Below are 11,566 nucleotides of genomic sequence, written 5' to 3' on the forward strand. Positions count from 1 at the left end.
AGAGCAGGCATCCAGTGCAGTGAAGCAGGGGCAGGACAGACAAGGGGGCTTACAAATACAGTAATTCTGACCAAAGAATCTCATGGCATGTTCTGATTCTTGAACAAAATGTTGAATATAAAGAGATTAATACAGACAACACATACTCCAGATTTTTTTTTAAAGATTTATTTATTTATTATTATATGTAAGTACACTGTAGCTGTCTTCAGACACACCAGAAAAGGGCATCAGATCTCATTACGGATGGTTGTGAGCCACCATGTGGTTGCTGGGATTTTGAACTCTGGACCTTAGGAAGAGCAGTTGGGTGCTCTTACCCACTGAGCCATCTCACCAGCCCCCATACTCCAGATTTTAATCCTGATTCTGTATGAGAAAAATATGAAGCCAGAAATATTAAGGTTTCTCTTTCAGAATTACATAGCCAGAAGAGATAGTCTTTAGGAACTAAAATCCAGAACTACTTAACAGCAATGCAGATATTTATCTAGAGCAGGCTCCTTTGTATTACTCAAGTTTTCAACAGGAGTGGCAGCTGCAGGATTCCAGGCCTTGCTGTGAGTGGAAAGCCAACCATAGACCAACAATTTCCCAGCCAGAAGGACTCTTCCCCATGACAGTAAACACTGGGGTCAGAGGCTGAATGACGTCTGGGAGCGAAGGGAGTGGGTGAAGAGCCCAGCAGGGTCAGAGAGCTCCTCTGAGGACTGCAGGAGGCTTTCTGTAGCCAAGGAAGTGCCAGGCCTCTTCAAAGGCACTGCTTTAAGAGAGCAAAGAAAGCTGATTCCAGTATCCTTCTTGGCATCCCCTGCTCTTCCATGCTGGCCTAGATCTGCCTGGACAGATCCACATTATCAACGCCACAGTGATATTATTTTCCTTCGGTTCTAAGCCAGGGTACAGCACAGACAAAAGCTTAACTGAATATAATTCCAGATGCTAATTTCTATAAAAAACCTTTCGTGGTGTTTTTTGTGGCTGTTGTTTGGGAGGTTGTTGGGGATTCACTCAAGGCCTTGTGAATGCCGAACATATGCCTTACACTGAGCTACAACCTCCTTTTCCTGGTTTATGTAATCATATTGTACTTCGCCCCACCCCAACCCTGTATTCCTCCTCTCCTTTATTCCTACTGCTGAGTCCAGGACTTAATGAAAGCCCATGGGGAATTATTAGAGACATCTGAAAGGGATAAATATGAACAGAGCTGTGCTTTGGAAGCCTACTCTAGCGGCACAAGGACAGTCAGGCAAGAAAGGAAGGCAGGCTAGGAAAAAAGTGCCAGGGACGAAAGTGACTGTCCAATAAACCTCCACACTGCTGTGGCTAGCTTGGATTTACTGGGGTGACACAGGGGAGTGTGGCCCACCTTATGTTCCCATAGGATTATACTCCGGTCCTCCAAATGGACCGCAAAAGAAATTAACCACTTCTGTACAAGAATCAACATTTTTACCCTTTATTTCACAGGTACTCTGGAGGCAAGTTTTTGCCCACCCTTACCGGCAAAGAGCTGACAGAAGAGTAAAATCATGGATTCTCTTACAGTTATTAGAGACCTTAAGAGATTATTTACAGAGCCCCCAGAACAGCCCCAATAACCACACTTCATCTCAGATCGATATTTTATATTGTCCCTGCTTGGTGCCAGGTCCTAAGCTGGACACTGAGGACACAAAGAAAAGAGATACCTATACCTGTCCTCTACCTTTAGGTATCTTGTAATCTAGAAGAGAAGGAAGCCTTCAAAAGAGACAGTAAGTCCTAGGACACGGGAACACAAGGAACTGTGGCAGCTCACGGGAGAAAAAATAACTCCATGCAAGAAACCCAAGCAGGCTTCTCAGAGGATGATGCATTTCTGCCCCAGTTTAAAGGCTGACAAGAGCCAGGGGTAGTGGTGCATGGCTGGGATCCCAGCCCCCGGAAGCCTACTCAGGAGAATCGGAAGTTGAAAAAACAAAACAAAACAAAAAGGATGAAACCTTTTTTAAGTGAGGAAGGGAGCAAGCATAGGAAAAGCAAGAGCCACAATATAGGAAGTCAGGGGACCTGGGAGGCAAGAGAAGAAGCCATTAAAAAACTGTTTTCGCTGGGCACCTTTAATCCCAGAACTTGAGAGGCAGAAAATTTCTGAGTTCGAGGCCAGCCTGGTCTACAGACTGAGTTCCAGGACAGCCAGGACTACACAGAGAAACCCTGTCTCGAAAAAACAAAACCAAAACCAAACAAACAAACAAACAAACAAAAACAAAACAAAACTGTTTTCCTACCAATTTTAAATAGGCAAGGCATCAACGGGCATATTAAATAAAAGGCTTCTGTTCATTAGACATTACAAAGATTCATGATATCTGAATTGAAAAATTATTGAACTATTCTGAGCCAATGTTTTATAACCTTTATGGAAAGTCTGACAAATGCTATGGGGGCTGGGTATGCACGTAGTGATAGCACACTTGTCCACCACAAAGAAGGCCCTAGACTTGAGCCATACCACCAGGGGAATAATATAGACAAAAGCTATAAACTCAGCCGGCATGGTGTCTTGTGCTTATAATTCCATGTCTCATATAAATATCTTTTTAGATTAAAATTAATTTCAGCATCTATCCAACCTAAACAGATGGGGCTAATTTACCCAGAGTCTCAATGCTTAAAAGGGCAGAACCAACCCTGAACATGTATCCAGTGGGGAGCCTGCCTGACATAGGTCTCAAGTGTGAATGTTCTTCTTATGAAATTCTTTGATGGCAAGTTCAGCAGCTATGAGGTTCAAATATAGTGCTTTGTACTCTGCTTTAGAGAGAGAGGCAATGGTGGGTATACAGTAGTATGGGAGAATTAAAAGAAACCACAGAAGCGAAAGCTGTTGAAGATTTTCTAACTAAACCAACAAAATCTTCTCAATTGTAGTGCTTACAGGAAGCCATAGAATCAAGACTCAGAGCCAAAGTAAAGCCTCCTCACACGCAGGGAAATTTATTTTGTCTTTTTTTTTTCCCCAGGGCCTTGCTTTTGCTAGGCAAGCGCTCTACTCTGAGCTAAATCCCCAACCCCACGCAGGGAAATTTAATCATCCACAGAAGCTATCAAGCATTGGGGCCAGAGAAACAGGTGAAATGACTGAATGATGTTTCGTAGTGCTTCCCCGTTATCACACTCAAAGACCCAAGGGCTGCGTACATAGTTACATCTGTAAATACGCTAAAAACCAGTTATTTGGCTGAAAATATCAACCCATCCCCTACTTGCCACACACCATTCATTCAACTAACATTGACCTAAAATTTTATTTATTTTTTGTTTTTAATTGCATGTGCCTATGTGCATATGACTACAGATACCCATGGAGACCACAAACATTGTATCCCCCTGGAGCTGGAGTTACAGGCTGTTAGGAGCCATTTGATATGGGTTTGGGGAACCACACTTGGGCCCGCTGCAAGAGCAGTTCATACAGCAGCACTATGGTAGCACACACCTTTAATCCTAGCTCTTTAGAGGCAGAGGCAGGCAGGTCTCTGAGTTTGAGGAGAGCCTGGTCTATAAATCTAAGAACAGAACATACTTTTACCTATTGAGAAATCAATCTCTTCCACCCCTCAACTAATGTTCATTTATGATTTCTACTCTGAGGCCCATGCTGAACGAGTATTAAGAAGACCTTTGTCTTCAGAAGTGTCATAAGTAACACAAGCTGGGAAACTGGGGCTTTGGGATAATAATCTGGCCAGGGAGCAAGATCAGAGGCTGGCAGAACCACCTCAGTCTGTACGATTCCAAACTAAACAACCAGAGATGACCGAGGGCCAGCTCTATAGGCTTTACAGCTCTACTGTGACCCACTTGTGCACACACAATTGTCACATCTTTGTGACCCCTGACCTGCTCTTTTCACACAGGACTTGCCTCTTACCTCTTGCACTTTCACCAAGTGTCTGTATCTTCCGATGCCATGAGTGGGCTTTGTCTTGTAGTGCCGACTGGTCCACAGAATACCACCTAAGAGAAAGCAAGCCAAAGCCAAAGCCAGGCAGATGATTATATGTGTGAGGGTGGTTCTTGTGCTTCCCAGTTTCCCCTTTTGTGCTCTCCTTTTAGCCCTGAAATATCTTCAGCCCTGCCACTCATCCTTCTTTGGAAAATTCTTTTCTGAAAAACAGTGAATGGCAGCCAGGTAGACAAAGTACATTTTAATGAGGCTCTTATTTCATCTTGCTTCTTAACAAGCAATGTTATTTTGACATTTTTTTGTTTTTTGGATTGATTGGTTATTTTTGTTTTGTTGTTGTTGTTGTTTATTTATTTGTTTCTGAGGACCAGTGCAATGGCTCAGCAGGTAAGGGTGCTGCTACCAAGCCTGATGACCTGAGTCTCAACGGCTGGACCCACATGGTAGGAGAAAACCATCCTGCAAGCTGCCTCTTGTCCTCTATACGTGCACACACAGAGACCACAGATCCTCCATAAGCGCACACACACCACAGACGACAAATCATCCGTATGTACACACACAGAACAGACCATAAAGTAATAAAATGTTCTTTTTCGCAGAGCTGTGCTGGCACACATCTTTATTCCCAGCTCTTGGGAGGCAGATTTCTGAGATCGAGGCAAGCCTGGTCTACAGAGTGAGCTCACCACTTGCCCAATGTCTGAGCCCAGCTACCACAAATAAACAAAAAATGATGTGATTCATTTCTGTTTACAGCACAATAGTCAATATATATTTTAAGTAAACACCCCCGACCCAAAATCTAGGTATATATGCTGTTCCTAAGAAAAAGTGGAGGCTCTCCACACATGCACACTGCAGTGCACTTAAGAAAAAGTGGAGGTCTCCACACATGCACACTGCAGTGTACTTACAAGGATGACTTATCTTGCTTTCAGTACACACAGACATATACACAGCTTCAATACACACAGACATATACACATGTGTGTTTTGTTGGTTTCTCTACATTCTCTTTTAATTGTCATTGTTATCTTTATTCATAAATAAAAATAAAATGGCAGTGTAGTGGTTGGTATTAACTGTCATCTTGACAGGATTAGAACCACCAAAAGACAAGCTTCTGAGCATGTCTGTGAGGATTTTCTAGATTAGGTCTACAGAGGAGATAGGATCCACCCCAAATGTGGGTGGTACCATTCCATGGCCTGGGAGAGAGGGCTACACAACAGAGAGAGCTGGCTGAGCACCAGCATTCATTTCTCTGCTTACTACTGAGGAAAACATGGCCAGACAGATGCCTCTTATTCCTGCCACCATGTGCTCCCCATCACGACAGACTGGGTACCTTCCAACTGTGAAACAATCCACCCCTTCCTTAAGTTGCTTCCTGTCAGGTATCTGCCTGGATCCATGAAAATATTACCTAATACAGGTAACTCAGGAAATCTGGTGAAATGACCAAGTTATCCTACGTGTATGAGACAGAATTACCACTTACACTTGGGCCCATCTGACTGTGTAATTTATGCTGATAATCATGAAGTCAAAACACTTGAGTTTGTATGATAATATACTCAACATAATAAAAACATAATAACAGACTTCTGAGTTATTCCTCTAATAATAAACTTCTACTTGAAGTTTATTAGAGATATAAAATGGAAGATGAGTGCTGTAGTTGAACACACAGGACCTAACATGGGGTCCATGCAAGGCTGTGAGAGTGGCTGGAGCAAAGTGAGAGGACCCACTATAGACTTTACAGTGAGTTGGGGCGCCTGAAACCAACAAAACTGGTCCTTGTTAAGAGTTTGGATCTCATCATGATCAGAAACAAGCAAAAAAAATTATATGTATGCTATGTTTTTTTTTAAATTATTATTTTAATGTACACAAGTACACTGTAATTGTCTTCAGATACCAGAAGAGGGCATCAGATCCCATTACATATGGTTGTGAGCCACCATGTGGTTGCTGGGAATTGAACTCAAGACCTGTGGAAGAGCATCAGTGCTCTTAACCACTGAGCCATCTCTCCTATAGGCTAAGTTTTTTTTAAAAGGATTTTAAGTCAGGCAGTGGTGGCACATGCCTTTAATCCCAGCACTTGGGAGGCAGAGGCAGGTGGATTTCTGAGTTCGAGGCCAGCTTGGTCTACAGAGTGAGTTCCAGGACAGCCAGGGCTACACAGAGAAACCCTGTCTCGAAAAATAAAATAAAATAAAATAAAATAAAATAAAATAAAGGATTTTATTTATTTTATGTGGATCACATGCATGCAGTATCTGCAGAGGCCAGAAGAGGGCATCGTATTCCCCTGGAACTATGAGCCAATAATATGGGTGCTGGAAACTGAACTCAAGTCCTCTGCAAGAGCAGCAAGTGCTCTTAAGTTCTGATCCATTGCTCCACCCCCTGTCATGTTTTTAAAAGGTCGTTTTGTTGCTGTGTGGAGGGTGTGGGAGGAGTACAGACAAAGCATTAGGAGCCTGTAGGTGAGCATTAGTTTCCTGGTCTTTCTAGTCCCTCTCTTTACTCCACCCTCTTCAGCCATAGAACAGTCCTAAAAAGACATTTCTAGTCATTACACTTTTTATTAATTCAACCATTTATCTATTTCATACATGCAAATTTTGAAAGTGTTCACTACTGGCCAGACACTAAGTCAGCACTGAATGAGACAGAAAGGTTTTGCTGCGTTTTCCAATGTTTGGTGGCTTTTCACAACCCACAGATGAGGTTCCCTAACTAAGCATTTTAAGGACCTGTCTTTATAGCCTAGGCCCAGTTACTGTATCTCCTTTCCTATTCTGTAAGACCCACTTGCCAGTCTACAGAAGCCTTGTAGTGCTATGTACATCTTTGGTGCCTTGTACCCCTCATCTTGCATCCCTCTGCACCCCTAAACACACAGAATCAAGAATTCAGCTACAGAGTCAGTGCTCTCTCATACCTGCCTACACTGCAAAACAAAACATCATGTATAAATTAAAAACCCAGATGTCAATCACCATGTTTAAGTACACAGACAATCATCTATCAGTGACTTCAAAAAGCAGAAAGGAAACTGATCTTTGAGATGATGATACAGCCCAAGTTCAAGGGCTACAAATGCTTTCCTACAGTCTCTCATCTGTAGGAATTCCTTGGCAAGGAGACACTCTTAAATTCAGTTTGGGGCAATTCCTATAATTAGAGCTGCTGGTAATTAAAAAGCTGGCTCAAACTACTGTTAAATTAACCATTTCCCCCTTAAATGAAAGGTTTGGGTCAAATTGTCAGTAGTTAAGCTGTTTAATGAGCCAGTTGTTTTCATTGTAAAATGTGTAAATTTGAAAGCCTCTTATTCTCAGTAAACTCAACTGGCTTCTTTCCCCCTACTGGGTGTCATTAAAGCTGAATTTCCTGCCGTCTCAGTAACATCCCAGCCTCCTGGGAAGAAAGGCCACTTGTCACTGACAAACTGAAGATCATCCAGTTGCCACAGTTGTAAGATGTAAACCTTCTGACTACTTCTCTCCTTCCTGTGTCTGTGCCACCCACAACTGTCCTTCAGAATTTTGGTTTACTAACAGGGAACCAAGCCTGCCAATCTAGAAGAAGAGTACACAACTATGCCTTAGTTATTCCTCTTTAGAAGTTAGAAGAAGCATTTTCAGCAGAGCATGCAGGTAGAGAAAAGATGAAAGTGAACAGCAGTGGCCAAGAAGCTAATTACAGAATATTCTCGCCATTCAATACACCCGGGTCCCTCAAGGACAGAGAAAAAGCTAGCACCTGGCAAACAATATATGCTCCAAGTATATTTAAAAACAAACAAAAAAAAAAATGGCTCCCTAAATATTCTAACAAAGCTGTTTGCAATGATTTGTTCCTGGTAGCTGCCTACTTTGTTTTGTCAAAATATCTTTTTTGTCTTCCCTTCAATGTTTCCTTGACTTGAATATACCGGATTTTTTTCTACCTTTTGCATATGCTGTGCTCAAAGGGCACCAGATCTCATTATAGATGGTTATGAGCCACCATGTGGTTTCTGGAAATTGAACTCAAGACTTTGGAAGAACAGCCAGTGCTCTTAGCCTAGCTGTCTCTCCAGTCCCCTAGTCTCAAACTTCTTATCAATAATGTTGGGCCACAGAGATCCAATGGTGAGTTATAGTACTGAACTCAGGCCCTCTGCAAGAGAAGTATACATTCTATTTTTTTTTTAACTTCACTTTAGATCCTGTTCATTGCCCTCTTCCTGGTCACCCCCTCCCACAACCCTTCCCCCATTCTATTTTTTTTTGGGGGGGGGGTTGGTTTTTTTGAGACAGGGTTTCTCTGTGTAGCCCTGGCTGTCCTGGAACTCACTCTGTAGACCAGGCTGGCCTCGAACTCAGAAATCTGCCTGCCTCTGCCTCCCAAGTGCTGGGATTAAAGGCTTGCACCACCACCGCCCAGCCCCTTCCCCCATTTTTAACCATTTCTCTAGCCCCAAGACATAATGGTATTGGTGCAATAGCTCTATCAATAAAGTGTTTGTCTTGTCGGTTTGAGGACCTCAGTTCAGGTACCCAGTGTTCACATAAAAATTAAGCAGTGCAGCACACCCCAGTAATCTCCTCACTATGGAGGGGTGGGTAGAGACAGGAGGATCCCTGAGACTTGCTAATTTGAAATTAGGTCAAATGAGAGACACTGTCTCAAAAGTGCATACACATTGAGGAAAATAGTGAATGTCAACTTACAGCATGCACCACACACATACACAGAGCTGGTATTTAGAGATACCTAGCTTTGGAGTCCAGTGTTAAAGCAGTGCCTGTCCAGTCCTGCAATCATTAGAATGCAACCATTCCAAAGATTACCACATTTAAAGCCTCTTACATACGATCTTGCACACTCTGAGTCCATATTTGTTCCTTTCCTTATTCTCTTATCTCTGGTGCTTGTTAGTTACGTGACAAACAGCCATTGGGAGCACCAACATCTTTGCATTCACAGATAGCACTAGGGAAACCAGGAATGTTAAACATGAAGGATTGTCTCTACAAAGGGAAAGCTTTTTTGTTTTCTGCCCAGAGGCTGGGAATGGAGATGGTTAGTAGCCTAGGCAACCCATGTGCTATCTGTAATGGCTAGGCCATACCAAGCTCCCACAAACACGAGGTACTGATAGCTCAGATGACCTCTGTGCTACCTGTATGACCAAGACCACACCAGGTCCTCCCCTAGGCCTTTAAGATAACATAGATACCCCATCTTTAGAACCCATCTTCACAGAAGTGACATGGGCTTTGAGAAGAGTTTTGATGTAATAATGCCGCCTGTGCACACAGGATTGTTATTATACCAGAATCCCCACCCCCCCAAATTGTACTGTAAATAAATATACCTAAAAGCAGCTGCCCAGTGTCAGACCCTAGAAGTGTGAAACAACCCCATCGACTGAGTCCCGTTTAGCCAGATTTCCCTTGCCTCACACAGATCATGACTCTGCTAGCCCTGACGGTCGTAGAGACACCAACAAACAGCTGTGAATTTTGTTATGGTAGATAATGAAAACTTGTCAAGTAACTGAGTTAACATTAACTAAAAGCAATTGAGTTAACGAGATTGAATGGAGTGTGAATTTGAAAAACAGGTTTGAGGCAGTAGTGTTATAATAACCAGACAAGCTAGCTATTTTTCAACTGTTTATGTTTTATCTCATTAAATTTTCAAATACCTCATTACAATTTACAGTAATCCTTGTTTTTTAATTGAGGAAACTAAGCTTCAGAGAGGTCGTCAAAGGTCATGGAATAAGTATCAGCCTGGAGCATGCCTTTAATCCTAGCAATGTAACCGGAGGCAGAAGGATCTCTGATTTTAAGTCTAACCTAACACATAAGACTCTGTCTCAAAATAATATGCAAGTAATTAATCACCAAAGAAGGCAATGACAGAGTTTAAATACAAACTCGATACACGGCTCTTGTCCTAACCACTTCATGTTCTTATCTACAGTTCCAGCTTATGTAAGGATCAGGCCTCTGCCACCCTCCTAAAAGACTGAGTCAGCATTTTAGACAAAATCATTATAGAGAGCTAGAGGGTCATTTAGAGAAAGTAGACCATTCCAAGAAGTAATTACTTACCTGCAGAAAAAATGGGATTCTCGCCCAAACTTCTGAATCTAAAAAGAAAGAGGAAAATATGTTGACTATAATTAATATATACATTTATTTGCAAAATTCCTATAGCCTTTATGTTCTAAAGTAGGATATAGTAACAGTAGATACTTCTTCACTCTCTGCTTCCACAAACATTATTAAGCACCTACTACATACCAGATAAAGTGGTCCTGAGGATGCAAACTAAGTGCAGTATCTCTTATGAGGTCTGGATGGGAATGGGAACTGTGAACAATGATAGCCACGAGACAGCACTGATGCAGAACAGAAGCATGTACAAGAGTCAAAGGAGATGCGGTCTCTTCAAGCAGGGAGCTAGAAATAGGGAAAGAAAACTATTTAAACTGAGTCTAAAACTACGGGATGGAGAGATGCCTCAGAGGTTAAGAACACTTGTGGCTCTCACAAAGGATTCAGGTTCAGTTATTAGCACCCATATAGCAGCTCCTGTCTGTAATTCCAGTTGCAGGAAATCCCATTCCCTTCTCTGGCCTCCCTGGACAAGAGGCATGCTCGTGGTACACACATATATATGCAGGCACACTATGCATACATGTAAATTTTTTAAAAAGTTCTTTCTCTTCCAGTCCCAGGTGCTTTGGGAGCAAAGGTTACTGTGCAGGCCTGGTCTGGTCTAAAACCACACCAGTCACAACCAATCTCAAAGATGGCACAGAAATGGCATCAAGAAACCCAGTCTTAAAGATATGATTCTTTTAAGGAGGCTCCTGAGGAACACGTGCTTTGCCAAGAAGTACACAGCAAAAAAGGCCCGAAGAAGATGCAGGAAGGCAATGCAGAGGCAATGAGTACACGTGCAGAGGCCCTTGAAGCCCTGGCGGTTAAGCCCATGATGCTGAAGGGCCATACCTCCAACTGAGGCCCAGGCTTCAGCTCCAGTTCAGGCTCCCAAAGGTGTCCAGGCTCTTTTAAGGGCCCCAGAGGAAAAAACAGAAAGGCTTCTATCTGCCAATGTGAAGACAGATGGACTGCTCTGACACACCTACACATTATTGCAGATGGTCAGTGCCCCATGCTGTTTTTACAAATAAACTTGAGGCAAAGGCTGTTTATAAATAGACAGACAGACAGACAAATAAATGTGGCTATAAGTGGGAGGTGTAGCCAGAAGGGTTGCCTAGCATGTCCAAAGTTTTGGGTTTGAGCCTCTAATACTGCAAGAACCAAGAAAAGGAGGAGAGGAGCCACCAGGAGAGGAAGGGACCTGATCTCAATCACTTAGCACTACAGGAACTCAGCAGAGGTATGAACAGGTGTTTGGAAAACAGCAAGCAAGAGGCTGTGAGTAGAACTTTAGTAGGAGAGAAGAGGACAGGGAGAAAAAAAATTTTTTTTTAAAGATTTATTTATTATTATATGTAAGTACACTGTAGCTGTCTTCAGACACTCCAGAAGAGGGAGTCAGATCTCGTTACAGATGGTT

At 42.6% G+C, this 11,566-nt stretch overlaps 1 protein-coding gene across 3 annotated transcripts in view; it reads right to left on the reverse strand.

Moving 5' to 3' along the window:
* Mrpl48 (mitochondrial ribosomal protein L48) overlaps nt 1-11,566 on the reverse strand; it is a 38,178-nt gene that overhangs the window by 16,197 nt on the left and 10,415 nt on the right. For all 3 annotated transcript variants that reach the window (XM_021166099.2, XM_029479253.1, XM_021166100.2), the window contains exons 3-4: nt 10,087-10,124; nt 3,923-4,008 (exon numbers count right to left, since the gene is read on the reverse strand). In XM_021166099.2, the coding sequence (XP_021021758.1) occupies nt 3,923-4,008; nt 10,087-10,124 (124 nt within the window). The remainder of the gene's footprint in view (nt 1-3,922; nt 4,009-10,086; nt 10,125-11,566) is intronic.

Source organism: Mus caroli, chromosome 7 (assembly GCF_900094665.2).
Source record: "Mus caroli chromosome 7, CAROLI_EIJ_v1.1, whole genome shotgun sequence".
Classification (NCBI taxonomy): domain Eukaryota; kingdom Metazoa; phylum Chordata; class Mammalia; order Rodentia; family Muridae; genus Mus; species Mus caroli.